Source organism: Phycomyces blakesleeanus (genome assembly GCF_001638985.1).
Source record: "Phycomyces blakesleeanus NRRL 1555(-) unplaced genomic scaffold PHYBLscaffold_9, whole genome shotgun sequence".
NCBI classification, from domain to species: Eukaryota; Fungi; Mucoromycota; class Mucoromycetes; order Mucorales; family Phycomycetaceae; genus Phycomyces; species Phycomyces blakesleeanus.
This window is the reverse complement of record NW_017265142.1, coordinates 1,423,402-1,437,340: the sequence shown is the minus strand read 5'-3', so window position 1 is coordinate 1,437,340 and position 13,939 is coordinate 1,423,402. Positions and strand designations below refer to the sequence as shown.

The 13,939-nt window shown below is 40.5% G+C and overlaps 8 protein-coding genes across 8 annotated transcripts; 3 read left to right on the top strand and 5 right to left on the bottom strand.

The window, feature by feature from the left end:
- Positions 1-410: 410 nt before the first annotated feature.
- On the bottom strand, positions 411-779 carry PHYBLDRAFT_167954 (hypothetical protein; the record flags this gene model as incomplete). Its single annotated transcript, XM_018435761.1, has 1 exon — positions 411-779. One exon carries the CDS (start codon positions 777-779, stop codon positions 411-413), a length of 369 nt encoding a protein of 122 aa, XP_018292587.1.
- Positions 780-1,049: 270 nt separating this feature from the next.
- Positions 1,050-1,451, bottom strand: PHYBLDRAFT_167953 (hypothetical protein; the record flags this gene model as incomplete). The annotated part of the gene is made up of 1 exon (XM_018435760.1): positions 1,050-1,451. The coding sequence occupies one exon, from the start codon at positions 1,449-1,451 to the stop codon at positions 1,050-1,052; it is 402 nt and encodes a 133-aa protein (XP_018292586.1).
- A 1,276-nt stretch (positions 1,452-2,727) lies between these two features.
- Positions 2,728-3,561, top strand: PHYBLDRAFT_167952 (hypothetical protein; the record flags this gene model as incomplete). Its single annotated transcript, XM_018435759.1, has 3 exons — positions 2,728-2,972; positions 3,220-3,286; positions 3,307-3,561. The coding sequence occupies 3 exons, from the start codon at positions 2,728-2,730 to the stop codon at positions 3,559-3,561; spliced, it is 567 nt and encodes a 188-aa protein (XP_018292585.1).
- A 5-nt stretch (positions 3,562-3,566) lies between these two features.
- Positions 3,567-5,279, bottom strand: PHYBLDRAFT_144981 (hypothetical protein; the record flags this gene model as incomplete). Its single annotated transcript, XM_018431334.1, has 4 exons — positions 3,567-3,869; positions 4,042-4,116; positions 4,203-4,437; positions 4,531-5,279. 4 exons carry the CDS (start codon positions 5,277-5,279, stop codon positions 3,567-3,569), a joined length of 1,362 nt encoding a protein of 453 aa, XP_018292584.1.
- A 269-nt stretch (positions 5,280-5,548) lies between these two features.
- PHYBLDRAFT_144980 (hypothetical protein) lies at positions 5,549-6,583 on the bottom strand (the record flags this gene model as incomplete). The annotated part of the gene is made up of 2 exons (XM_018431333.1): positions 5,549-5,776; positions 5,849-6,583. 2 exons carry the CDS (start codon positions 6,581-6,583, stop codon positions 5,549-5,551), a joined length of 963 nt encoding a protein of 320 aa, XP_018292583.1.
- A 570-nt stretch (positions 6,584-7,153) lies between these two features.
- PHYBLDRAFT_67538 (hypothetical protein) lies at positions 7,154-8,141 on the top strand (the record flags this gene model as incomplete). The annotated part of the gene is made up of 2 exons (XM_018441812.1): positions 7,154-7,196; positions 7,381-8,141. 2 exons carry the CDS (start codon positions 7,154-7,156, stop codon positions 8,139-8,141), a joined length of 804 nt encoding a protein of 267 aa, XP_018292582.1.
- A 364-nt stretch (positions 8,142-8,505) lies between these two features.
- PHYBLDRAFT_144978 (hypothetical protein) lies at positions 8,506-9,822 on the bottom strand (the record flags this gene model as incomplete). Its single annotated transcript, XM_018431332.1, has 3 exons — positions 8,506-9,011; positions 9,075-9,233; positions 9,315-9,822. 3 exons carry the CDS (start codon positions 9,820-9,822, stop codon positions 8,506-8,508), a joined length of 1,173 nt encoding a protein of 390 aa, XP_018292581.1.
- Positions 9,823-10,616: 794 nt separating this feature from the next.
- On the top strand, positions 10,617-11,633 carry PHYBLDRAFT_167947 (hypothetical protein; the record flags this gene model as incomplete). The annotated part of the gene is made up of 2 exons (XM_018435758.1): positions 10,617-10,885; positions 10,937-11,633. 2 exons carry the CDS (start codon positions 10,617-10,619, stop codon positions 11,631-11,633), a joined length of 966 nt encoding a protein of 321 aa, XP_018292580.1.
- Positions 11,634-13,939: the final 2,306 nt, after the last annotated feature.

Here is a 13,939-nt window from a genome sequence, read left to right as displayed (position 1 = left end):
GAAATAAAACAATATGTAAAAAGTGAAGAATAAATAAAGAAATAGTATGGAACACACATGACAGAGACAAAGATGAATAGTCAGAAAAAACAGTAAAGAAAGTACGTAAAAAACCCCCTGTGGGAGAAAACGGCTTTTAGAAATACTAAGACTAAAATAAATAATACAGCTGGTAAGAATACAGGTGAAATAAATGTATAAGAAAAATAAATGACATGAAAGAATTGAGAATAAGTAACTAGGTACTGACGGCACCAGAATTGGGAACGGATTTCAGTAGGGATAGAAACTCCAAAGAGGGATTCCTTTTAGCAACTCGGACGATCCATTTATGGATCCAGAATACACAATGATACCAGACCAAGTCAGTCCTCCTAGGCACAATTTTGGGCAGGCACAGATGGAGGGGGTTAATGAGGAATTGTAGAAATTTCGGATAGAAGATGGGGGAACAGATCACCAGGAACAGGTTCTTGGGTAGGTGGCAGGATGCGGTGGAGAAGGGTTGGTTTTGTGGCACGGAATTTTGCTGCAAGGTCGATGAAGATTTGACCATGAACTTTTTCTTCTGGCAGTTTGTAGGATGAGGTGGTTTGATCAACTACACGTAGCAAGGAAAGCAAGCACAGCCACCAATCACACCATGTACCAGGCGATTTGAAAGACCTGGGGAGACAGTTGAGAGCATAGTCGATGAGATGACCCTCTGGAGAAGGAGCAGGATCCATCAAAGACCAGAGTTTTTGAATGAGAGTGATTGTGGCAGAGCATATGAGCATGTGGTTTTGGTTACCCTTGATAGTGCCACATTGGCACTCAACTGATGGTATAGGTGGTAGCTAAGCAATTTGCCATTTGATCAGGTGGCGTTGTTCTGAGCAAGTGCAGGGCAGTAGTAAGACCGGATCCCAGACAGGTTTGCACAAGCTTCTAGCAATAGTTATCAGACGGTGAATGCTTGCAAGTTGCATGTCGATTTCTTTTTGGCACAGTAGAACATAAGCTTCTTTTAATGGATCCTTCAACTGAGGTTGATGTTCTTTCAGCAATTAGGTCTTTTTCCATAGTACACCAAGACGAAGCTCACCCCATGTCGTTTTTTCTTTGGAAAGGTCCAGCTGCATGGTAAGAGCTTTGATCAGGGAGTCTGAGGGTAGTGTTTCAGCACGATGAAGAAATTTGGCTTGAAGAGCATGGGAATGGGTGAATAGATTGGGTAGAGAAGCTAATGCAGCAATATGAACAACTCCTATTGTTGCATCGGGCCGTTGAATACATGTCCGGAGACACATATTTTGGGCCTTCTGCAGAATCTGAACGTCACTCCAGCTAGCAGGAACAATGGCTAAGCCGTACTCAAGAATGGGGCGAATAAAAATGAGATAAGCTCTGAGAGCCACAGAGAGACCAAAACCGTTCATGTGTACACCCAAGCTACTAAGCTTATGCATTGCTGCACAAGCTTTTTGCTGCGACTTAAGGAACATGTTGGCTCGATCTATTTCTTGGCTAGCAAAAGGGAATCCTAAATATTTAAGGGAAGTGCAAGTAGGAAGAGTATTCTCATATAAAGAAAAAGAAGAATTGGGAGGGATATTGAGGACCTCGCATTTGGATGGACTCCACTTATATCACAGAAGGTTTGAATGTGTCTTGGCTACAGTCAACATTTTTTGCACACCATTGGGTGTGCCTATAAGGGCAACATTGTCAGCGTACAGAAGACAGTTGATAGGAGCCATTGACATAGGAAGATAGTCTGATGCATCCACCTCCGTTCTGAGAACACTGAACACATTACAGGTGACCGTCATAAGCTCCTCCAAAAGTGGCAAAGGAGTGGCTGTTGGGCTATCAAATGCGTATGTACAGTATGAGGACAAGCGAAGGGACCTTGTTAATGAGGGAGAGGGAATTCAAACGTAGTATGGTTGGGTGGAGACTCCCCAAAGTAAACGTGGTAGGGTATCAATAAAAAGTAAATATAAGAAGAGTAAAAGTATACTACCCTGCAGGACTCCATGTCTCGGCGTAACACAACAGGACGCTACATTTTTTATCACTACATTAACGATAATATTGTTAAATAAATTTTGAAGTAGCACTAGCAAGGGTTCTGACACAAAAGGTCGCAACAAGTCCCATATGATGTTACAATCCACACTATCATATGCAGCTTTGATGTCCAGGAAGACAACAACTGGTGGTTTGAGCACTTGCTCTCACTCAGGGTCGGGAACAGAGTATTGCCTCATTAGTTTGTGGAGACAGAGAGCCTGATCTAGGGTACTGCGGCTAGCACGGAATCCTCCCTGGGCTATGTCTAACTCTGGCATGGTTGAAAGGAGTTCCTCAGCCAGGCATTGCTCCAAAAGCTTCCTTAACACCAAGGTCAAGCTGATGGGCCTATAACTGCTTGGATCTGTGTGCGCTCCTTTGTTTTTGTAGATAGGTACCACCTGTGCTGTTCTCCATGCGACAGGCGTCCACAACCATCTCCAACACAGCTTGAAGAGCATGTGGAGTAGAGGACCTAGAGTTAATATAAGAGGCTTGAGCATCTCTGCCCTAATATGATCAATACCTGGTGCTTTACGTCATGGCAAACAATGAATAGCTTCTTTGACTTGGACTACTTCCCATGATACTTCCCTCTCCATTGGTGTACCCGCCAGTTCAGTCCATACTTCCATAGATCCACCAAAAACATTTTCAAGGTGGTCAATCATGTTATTAGTGGCTGTTAGTAGTCCTTCTGGAGATGTCAGAGAAATCAGAGATTGTCACCAAATCTTCATTCTCTTTAACACACTCACTATTTCTGAAGGAGCCTTTTGGATTTTGTCGCAGAAATCGTACCATATTTGTCATCATGTCATCCAAACTGCTATTCGCAGATCTTGGTTTGCTGCAACATACTCAGCATGGGCTTTAATGCGTTCAAAGTCATTGCCTACCCGGCATTGCCAACGGTAAAGTTCTTGACGCCAGTCAGCTAGGTGTTGTAATTCAGCATTCCAAAAGTTCTTCCAAACTTTTGGTCGTGGTGATGCTCGCCCAACAGAATCATCCAAAGCCTTATAGATCATCTCATTGAGACGTTCTGAATAGGCCTCCAAGACAATGGGATATGATATAGAAGTGTCTTCCAGGGTTTGTTGGATCTCTCATTGAAGTGTAACTGAACCCACTTCAAATCGTCTTTGGTATTTTTTGTAGACCTCTTCGATTTCCAGTCATTGAAGCTTCCAAAGTCGACGAACAGAGTTTTCTGTTGGGAGCTGTGGTATGAACACAGGCTGAAAGGATAGCTCACAAAGGTGGTGGTCAGAGTCCAAGGCGAGTTCGTCATGGATTTTCATCTGCATATCATGGAATTGCTCCTCTTGCAACAAGAGGAAATTGATAATACTTTTGAAGACCCTGCCAGATGTATGGACTCTATCGTATGTTGGGATGTCAAAGGCCAACTCTGAATTCCACAATGTTAAATCCTTACTACTAATCCAGTTTGTCATAATTTCACTTCGTGGTCCTCCTCAAGTGTCCCCAGTTGTGTGATGTAGTCAAGCATTGAAGTCTCCACAAACAATGGTGAAGTCGTGAATGGGTAACAGCGCCAGCCACTCTTGACACTCAGAGGATGTCAATCGTGGTGGGAGGTATACGCAGTGTATAGTATAGAGATCGATCCTACATGATACAACGTGGGGGTTAATGATTGGAAGGGGGTGTACATGATGAGGAAAATCTGGCCTTATAAGTAGTGAGATGCCGTCCATTGGCTTTGGCGACGTCGTTAGAATGGCAAAGTTGTGTATCTGGGTCCAAGGGCACTGGATAGCAGGGGCGCTCTCAGGCAGGAAAGTCTTTGTAACAAAAAGAATATCAATATCATTCGTCTCACAAGCATCTATCACATTCACCAATTTGGGCCGTAGTCCATTGTCATTAAATAAACCGATCTTCAGTCTATTTATTTATTGTTGTGCGTGGCATTTCAGTGGATTCGATTCCATCCATGGCATTGGTTGGTGCTACTGTGGTGATGGTGCTGTCAGTTTTTCGGCCTTCCAGGTAGTCGGAGACTGCGATCTGCGAGATCTTCATGACAGCCTTTGGGGACGAGAAGTGTCAGATGATGCTGTGGCCAAGGTAAGTTGGCATGCGTCGAAAAGTGTCTGGGCTTTTATTGCCCTAACCTCGATGAACTCTTCTTTCAACTTGGGATCGGCAATCACGTCGGTGGCGGTGGGATCAAAGTTGTCTAGTGGGGTCACTTTGGCCTTTTCTAGTAATGTGATAAGTTCTTTGCAGAACTCCCCGTTGATGAGGAGAGCTACTGTCCCTCTGGCAGGGAATTGGATGTCTAGGATGTGGGAGGTGGGGATCTTAAAAGAGCTGAGGATTTTTCTCATTTCCTGGTACTTGATGTATCTTTTGGCCAGGAGGTACACAAATTCGTACTCAGATGGGCCAGTTGGTTTTTGTAGGAGTCGTTGTCCCTGGACTCTGCAGACTTGGACTTACTGCTTGGCCTGTTTGGCATCTATGCCCTTCTTGGCTTGCGTAATATATGAAGTCTGGGTGGGTGTGGCAGTGCTACCTGTAGTGATATTGCTGCTTTTGTTGTTGTTGTTGCTGTTGTCAATGATGGGGTTGCAGTTGGCACATTGGGTGCAATTGTTGCTGCTGTCATAGTTCATCAGGGTTTTTGGGGCATGCTTAGATGCCATCAGCAAGTCTTTACCAGTGGGTGCAAAGGTCGCTCTGGTAGTGCTGACGTTGTGCTTGGCGAGTAAGCTATTAAGCTTTTCCATTACTGACTGGTAGTTGGCGACCAGTTTTTCCAACCTTCCAGTTAAGTCAGCAATGGTGGCCTTAAAGGCGGCACGTTCCTGTTGATCTTCTGCGAGAGTCATAGCTTCGTCTCTGTTGTAGGTGAAACCACCCTCGACCAAGTTTGCATGGTTCTTGTTGATCATGCTTCGCGTGCTGGCTGCTCTTTTCTGCTTCTGGATAGCAAGAGTCTGGGCTTTATTTCTTTTTGCTGGGATTTGGGGTTTGGGTAGCGAGTTGGTCTCCAGGGATGTTGCAGATGTCTCGTTTTCTGTAGCAGTGAACTTAAAGATCGTGTATGGTATACTTTGTTTTTGGGCCTGTGGCATGATTTCTAAGCGTATTGAGACCGTTTGTGTGCCATTGGACAGGTTGTTCTGGTGTGCGGGTGGATGGTTTGTGATGGGAGGGTTATTTTTAGTTAATTCTGCATTTGGCATCAACTTTGTGTGTCTGTATTCTTTACACAAAAGAGAATCGTAGCGGTAGACAGGTGAAAATATTTTTTTTTATGGGTTTGTCTAGGCCTTGCGCATTTTAGCATAGTGGCGACCCAAGAGAGCTGTGGCAGAAGAAATAAGAGAAAAAACAGAAATATGACTGATAAAACTAGCTAAGGGGAAGAGAAAGAATAATACAGATTAAACTAAGAGAGACAGAGAGGAGGAGAGAAGACAGGACAAGAAGAGAAGACTATAAGCAAGCTTATTTATCCTATAACCATAGCAGTGGCAGTGTCAATGGCACTGGCTTGGGGGCCAGATGGAAGGTTTCGGTCTTCCAGATACTGCTCAAGGCAGACTGAAAGGAGGCGAAGAGAGCTACTTTCCACTATACAAAAGTGCCTCATGACACTTTTGCCCAGTGGGGCAGGGAGGCGAAGGCAGAGAGCAAGAAGACGTTGGCAGTGTAGCTTGTATGCAAGCTGTTGGTGGTCCTGCACGGGTTTGTGGGCATGTTCCGGGTCAGTAATGATCCGATGGTCCAAGGGATCAAAATCTGTCTACACAGACACGCCAATGTCTGCGAAGAGCTGGGTGATCTTGTCCTTGAAGTCGTTGTGCATAAGGAGGGAGAGAGTGCCACGTTTCGGGAATGCAATGTCCAAGACACGGGACTGTTGGATCTTGAATGTTTTCAAGAGCTTTCGTACTTGGGAGTACTTGAGGTGGTGGCAGCAGGGCAGGTATACAAATGCATACACAGATGGTTCACTTTCGGGTTGCAGGGCGCGGGTAGCTTGAGCAGTGGTGAGCTTGGGCTGGTTGGGTCTCTTTCCCATTGCCTTCTTGGCAGCAGCCAAAAACGTGGTGGGTGAGGGTGTGGAGATGGTGACAGGACCATGGGCAGAGGCTTCCACTGAGAAATTCTCAACAGGAGCAATCTCTGTAGGCGGGAGAGTGGTGGTGGTGAAGGTTGAAGCACCAGGTACTTGTACCTGAAGCTGGAGTTGGTTGTGTAGGAACTCTACGTGCTCATTTGCAATGCGGAGCTCCTCGGTAAGAGTGCTGTTCTGTTCTTGAAGTGCAATCGAGTGTTCTACAATTACATCTATCTTGCTAAGCAGAGCTTTGTGCTGTTCTTCGTGTATGGCTGCGCGTGCAAGTGCCTCGTCCAAATTGGCTTTTAGCTGAGCATTCTTGGGGCTGCAAAACGTTTGGTCAGCCAACGATTTTGCCGGCCAAGACTGTCGAGGAGGAACTGTCTTGAAGACGTTCGTGTTGGTGGATCCCTTTGGACTCATGGCAACTTGATAAAACAGAGGTTACTTAGGTCAGTAAAGTTGGCGGGACAGGGATGGGAGTGGATGCGTGGTTGATTAGTTGTTTTTGAGTAATGGGGTTTTTTAAACAAAAATTAGCTTATGTGAAAGAGTTATACTAAGGGTGCTAGCCGGTGACAGAAAGCAGCAAAAAAAAACTGTAGTAGTAGACAGATATAAATTCTAAAAAAAAATTGAATAAAAAAGATTATAATCTGGCCAATCATATTATACTTCATCTGTCTACAATAAATACAAAAAATCCTAAACAGTCAAATAATATTTTGCAGTCTGAAATGTATTAGATGAGTGATGTGATGTTTAACTACATTGATATCATGATGTAAAGTAGTGTATAGACATGATCTAAAAAAATAACTTAAGATCCTTCATATGCATCTGTTTATTTCTCTTTCTACTCTTTTGTTATTATCATTATTAAAATTTGCTAGAATGTCTTTCAGCAATAATACCAGTGTTTTCAAAGTTAAGGAAAATAAATCGACTACCCCTTACAAATCATAGAAGGAATCTGATGGCAGAAAAGACAGAATGATTTCTCTTGGGAAAATTCTCCATTTCTTACTCAAGAATAGTAAGAATAATCTCAAAAAGTACCTTGGGAAAACTCCTGATGGAAAGAAATTTAAGATCAACAATACTGGAATAATTAATAATTGCAAACAATACTTTGACGAGCAAGAAATAGACTAACCAGCTTCGCAGATCAAGACCAGGATTAACCATCTAATAAACAAGCAGTACTGTAATGCTTATAGAGTTCTTACGCAGAGTGGTGAAGGCTCTTATGGCTTTGATAATTCTGTCAGTAGAAAAGAAGAGTTTGGTCATACGTTCATATCAAATCCAATATCTTTTGTTAATTCTAATTGTGTTTTTAACAGGAAGACTGAATGATATCTGTCCTGATTTATTCAGATTGAAAGAGATCATGCAAACAAGGATGACCAAGTCCCTATGTGTCTCAAACAGTGACAAGCCTGTCAGCTTTGCCAGAGAGTATGGCATGAGTAGTGCAACTCGTAAAGAAATCTCTGTCAAGGATAAAAAGCAAGACAATGGTGATGAAATTGCGATTCTGGAACCTGTCAGCAAAGATGAACATCATTTGTTGGACGCTTTGGACTTTATTGCACCTCTGATTGTGGGAACTGCTGGTAAAAATCCATCTCTTGCTCTGAACACTTCTGGTGATGATTCACTTCTTGCTCTGGGCCCTACCAGCAATTTGTTGACTAGTTCTCTTGTGCCAGAAATGACCAAGTCCAAGAAGAGAGACTCGACGCATGCCCAGCTTGTCAAAGAGAGAGAGAAGGCAGTAGATAAGAAGCTGAAGGTGATGGATGCTGCTGCCAAGGCGTTCCAAGACAAGAAAATTGCCATTAAAGAAGCCTATTTTCTGAAGGTCAGAGAAGACCATTGGAAGAAAGAGACATTAGACGCAGATATGAATATGATACTTGGGATGGCAAGTTTGTTTTATTGGTCTGAGAAGAAAATAAGAGAGGAGTATGCCTAAAGTTATAATAAAAAAAACAGAGTGATTAATCTACATTGCTAATACAACATATCTATTAATTTAAGATGTATTTTATACTTTGATCTCATACTTAGTGTCAATGTTTTAATGATGGTTTAGTATAATATCCTTATGTGAATAAGCAAATTTATTAAAATAAAAACAATTATATTAACAATGGAAAAAATGTATAACAGTTAAAATGGAAATGTACAAAAAAAAAGATCAATGTAATATATTTATATCAATTTTCCATAAGAGATGCTTTGCCATTTGATGTAAGTACAATTAACTTGATTTCATTGTATTTATCTTCTCCACGTACTATAACAGGAGCTGCTCTGCTGTATACTCTTGAATCACCTCACTCCTCCTCAAGCCGTCTCATTTCTTCAAACTCCAATGCTTCCCATTTACTCTTAATTCTGATTGTCATCATGTCATCTACTTGATCCATTAGAAAGTTGTTTAAAATTATGCATGCCTGGATCCATGAATTCACCAACCTAATGTCATCTTCGCTTTTGATTTGAACAGGAATACTCTTGAGAGAATAGAACCTCTCTTTCAGTATACCAAATGCGTATTCAATCTTAACATGCATCATTGCAATATACACATTGAATTTTTCATTGGACTTGTGCATTGGTTGATTTCTTGGCTTCTTGCATACAGGAACAACATAGTTGGTAGCTTTGTATCTACTGTCGGCCAAGACATACTGTTCCTTGGAGAAGTATCGCTCTGAATTTGTTCTCAGAGAAGACTTGATAATAGCCCGCATATCACGAGAGCTCCCAAAGTATCCAGTAGATAAGTAACGTATCTTTCTGTTGTGATCACAATCAGCAAGAATATTCCCACAATATACTAACTTTCTGTCATAGACCTCGGACCTTTTCTATGTTGGAGCACAAACAAAGTCAAATGTACATCCATCGAGAAATCCAATAAGATTTGGGAATCCAAGAGGCTTCTCATTCTCTTTCATGATAGTTTGCTTCTCAAATTCTAATGACCAGAATATGAAATCTTCCTCCATTGACATCATTACTGAAAAGAAACGAAGGATAAAGTTTCTTATGCTTCCTTCTAACGAATTAAAAGGGGTTAACGGTTTGTTAATTTTATATATTTATGATTATAAGTGTACTAGTATTTTGATCGATTTACTTCCAACACCAGATCTTCTGGCAATTCGACTGAATGCTGCATCATTACCACTTGATCTCAGTTGCTCAAGAATAATAGCAAGCTGAAGCTTGACGTCTATTTGCTTTGAGGTTGCAGGTGATTGATAGAACGCATGATCCTTCACCATATTGTAAAGCTTATTGAAGGAAGTCTTGCTCATTCTGATTTCTTTCAGAAAACCATCTTCACCTATGTTTTCCAAGAACTCTAATTTATTTTCCTTTGTCACTAGTTTTGGGATGGCATTCTTTCCCTTATATAGGTATTTATACGAGATAATATCTTCTACAATATCCTCTTCAACTTTATTGTGGTCAATAAACAATGAGTACCTGTCGATCATATCATTGTATATTTCAGTGTCTCTGTCATCAAACAGGGCCAGTTCCTCCAAATCAAATATTTTCTGATCCAAATCTTCATCAAAATTCTTGCAAGACTCTTTGATTTCACGGATCGCTTTTTGTTTTCTGTTATATCGTGGCATAGTAGTGATAAGTTAAATAGAAAGAGTAGTATATTATTTGTATTATCCATGAATAATACTAATTTAAATGAAAGACTAGAGAACTCGACCATAATGAGGTCATATATTTAAAGAACATACCAATCAGAGTTATTATATCTAAATTAGTAAATGTTTCAAGGATTGTTCAACAATTTGTTCTTCAAAAAAGAGGGATAACTTTTTGAACAAATATTGTTCAAGATTGTCCACTCATATTCATTTAAAAAAAAACAAATAAAATTCAATTTTGTGAAAAGTGTATCTGTCTACCACTAGTATCGAGCCTGTGGTATTTCAGGTACGAAACAATAGAAAATAATAAATTTGATAATAGAGATGTATAGAAATACTTTGAGACTGTATATAAGTTGTCCTTTATTCATAAATAAAAAGTGTCCCTTTTTATAAGAAAACACAATCTGCTCTTGTCATTACGTCTTAGTTTCTTAAGGCTTTCTTCCTTTACTATATTTAGTTATTAGAGTGTATTTACTGCTTAACTAGTGTTGGTGTTATAATTATGACATCAAGTCATAAATCGTACTTCTTTAGCTCTTAGCTATTCTTTTCTCTTTTACACTAGAGCTTTAGGACTTCCTACTAAATTAGCTCCATATCGATCTGACACAGTTTACCCGGCAGTATGATATAATTATGTTAACAATCTTTAAGATATTATCTACAGTACTAACTGTAATAATTATTGGCCCGATTACTTCATCGTTTATATATATATTATACTGACAAGGGGATAGCTACTACGCTATCCCAATATGAATATGTTCTTATATGTGATAAATCCAACATCCGAGTGTCTGGATCACCACAGAGCCCGCAAAGATATCGACGAGAAATGCGTTAGTACCCATAGCCAAAGATTGCGGGATCGAAACCTCTTTAAAGATGCAACGATGGGAGTTGTTCATATCGCTGCATTAGCTGCTCTACCCAACCTATTCACCCGTTCCCGTGCTCTTCAAACCAAATTTTTTCGTCGTGCTGAAACACTACCCTCAGACTCCCTGATCAAAGCTCTTACCACGTAGCTGGACCTTTCCAAAGAAAAAACGACATGGGGTGAGCTTCGTCTTAGTGTACTGTGGAAAAAGGCCCAATTGCTGAAAGAACATCAACCTCGGTCGAAGGACCCATTAAAAGAAGCTTATGTTCTACTGTGCCAAAAAGAAATCGACATGCAACTTGCGAGCGTTAACCGTCCGGTAACTGTCGCTAGAGGCTTGTGCAAACCTGTCTGGGATCCGGTCTTACTACTGCCCTGCACTCGCTCAGAACGACGCCGGCTGATCAAATGGCGAATTGCTTGGCTAGCACCCACACCATCAGTTGAGTGCCAATGTGGCGCTATCAAGGGTAACCGAAACCACATGCTCATATGCTCTGCCACAATCACTCTCATTCAAAAACTCTGGTCTTTGATGGATCCTGCTCCTTCTCCAGAGGGTCATCTCATCGACTATGCTCTCAACTGTCTCCCCAGGTCTTTCAAATCGCCTGGTACATGGTGTGATTGGTGGCTGTGCTTGCTTTCCTTGCTACGTGTAGTTGATCAAACCACCTCATCCTACAAACTGCCAGAAAAAAAAGCTCATGGTCAAATTCTCATCGACCTTGCAGCGAAATTCCATGCCACAAAACCAACCTGTCCCCACTGCATCCTGCCACCCACCCAAGAACCTGTTCCTGGTGATCCGTTCCCTCATCTTCTATCCAAAATTTCCAGCGTTCCTTGTCAACCCCCTCCATCTGTGCCCGCCCAAAATTGTGCCTAGGAGGACTGACTTGGTCTGGTATCGTTGTGTATTCTGGATCCATAAATGGATCGTCCGAGTTGCTAAAAGGAATCCCTCTTTGGAGTTTCTATCCCTACTGAAATCCGTTCCCAATTCTGGTGCCGTCAGTACCTAGTTACTTATTCTCGATTCTTTTGTGTCATTTATTTTTCTTATACATTTATTTCACCTGTATTCTTACCAGCTGTATTATCTATTTTAGTCTTAGTATTTCTAAAAGCCGTTTTCCCACACAGGGGGTTTTTTACGTGCTCTCTTACTGTTTTTGCTGACTATTCATCTTTGTCTCTGTCATGCGTGTTCCATACTTTTTCTTTAATTATCCTTCACTTTTTACATATTTTTTTATTCCCCCTCATATTTAGAGGGTTACTTTAATTTCAGATATTTCTCAGCTCTCATTGGGTAGTCAATATGCTAAAATACGTAAGGCCTAGAAAAACCCACAATAAAATATTTTCACCTGTCTACTACTAATGTATTGAATTATGAATTTTCTTATTTTCTAGTAGATGAGTTTTTTTGCTTTATTTCCTGGTATATAAGCCTCATTTTAGGCTAATCCTTTACCGTCTACCAGGAAATATAGACGTTCTTAATTTCACTCTTCAATAATATCAAAGCACCTAGCCTTACCTAGGTCGTGAAATTATTGAGGGACTACTGTATAACTTTCTATTAACATTGTATTTATAGCTAATATTATAGTATATTGTACTTCTTTAACAGATGTTTTGGTTTGTTCGAGAACTGCCTTAAAATAATAAGAAATGCAGAAGATACATGGAATAGAATGATTTTTTTCTTAGCGAAGTCTGGTTTTCTAAGCGCATTATACTACTAAAAAGACGAGTATAACCTATCAAAGCGTTTATTGGTATGTGAATAAAACTCTACATCGTTAAGAGAGCATAGATACATATTATTCCATAAAAGTAAAGGGTCCAAACAGGGGGTCCAAACGAAAAAGGCCCCTAAAGTGACCCCAATAGTGACCCCAATAGTGACCCCTTTTCTTGTTGTAGTGTCAAAGTTGTTCCCTGTCAATAGAGTTTATTATTATTATTATTATTATTATTCTGTTCACTCGTTTTTTCAGTGGTTACACTCTTGTCATGCTTTATTAAATGATTTATGTCCCTTTATTTGGTTTTCTTTCTCTTTCTCTTATATTTAGGATTTTACATTTTTTTTTTAATTTCGTTTCAACTATTCTTGAGTTCTTATTGAGTTGCTTAAATGCTACAGTGTGAAAGATCTAAAAAAATCAGCAATAAAGTATTTTTCAACTTTCCACCCTTAATTAATTCTCCTTCAGTTCTCAGTGAGTTTCCTATATGTTATAGTGTGTAAGGCCCAAAAAACCCAGTAATAAAATATTTTCATCTGTTAACCTTTCATATAGATATGACTTTCTCTCTCTCTCTCTCTCTCTCTCTCTTACACACTTTCTCTCTTTTCAGCTTAATATTGAAACTCTCTCTTCTCTATTTTCGTATCTTTGTTCATGGTTGAACTTTTACAGAAATTTCTTGCTTCTTAGTTTAACCAATTTTTTGTATATGATGTTCTTGTTATTTTATACAACCTCCCTCATTATTTTTATCGGAAGTAATTTCTGTATTAATGACATGAGAATATGCCTTTTTTTTTGGAGTGTGTGTGTGTGGTTTTGTGATTGTGTGTGATTGTGTGTGATTGTGAGTGTGAGTTTGAGTGAGTGAGTGAGAGTTTAGAATTGTCTGAAGTTGCTTCCAGGCATAGATGGCCGAAATTGTCCCTGTTGTTGGGCTTGCATTTGCATTTGTAACTGAAGCTGGAACCTCTGTTGTTGAGTTTGAGAATGCTGTTGTTGATGCTGCTGTTGCATAACTTGATCCTGTTGATGCTGGTGTGAATGCTGTTGTACCTGCTGTTGCTGCTGCTGTTGTTGATGTTGATTCTGCTGCTGTAATTGCTGGTGTTGGTGCGACTGATGCTGTTGCTGCTGGTGTTGTTGCTGTTGCTGCATTTGTTGTTGGAGTTGCTGCTGCTGTTGCGTACTTAACATCATTGGCATCCGCCCTGCGAGCCCTGCACCAGCCATCTGCTGTTGTATTTGCGCAGGAGTAATTGCGTTTGACATTGCGGCAGCAACCCCATTTCGTTGTATAATCTCTTGCTCTATAAGCTGAACTTTCTTTTTGAACGCTATACGGTCAACTGCCAGTCGTTGACGCTCTCTTTCGATGCGTTGTTTTTCTTCTTCTACAAATTCCTCTTTTTCTTTGTAATTCGCTAGCTGA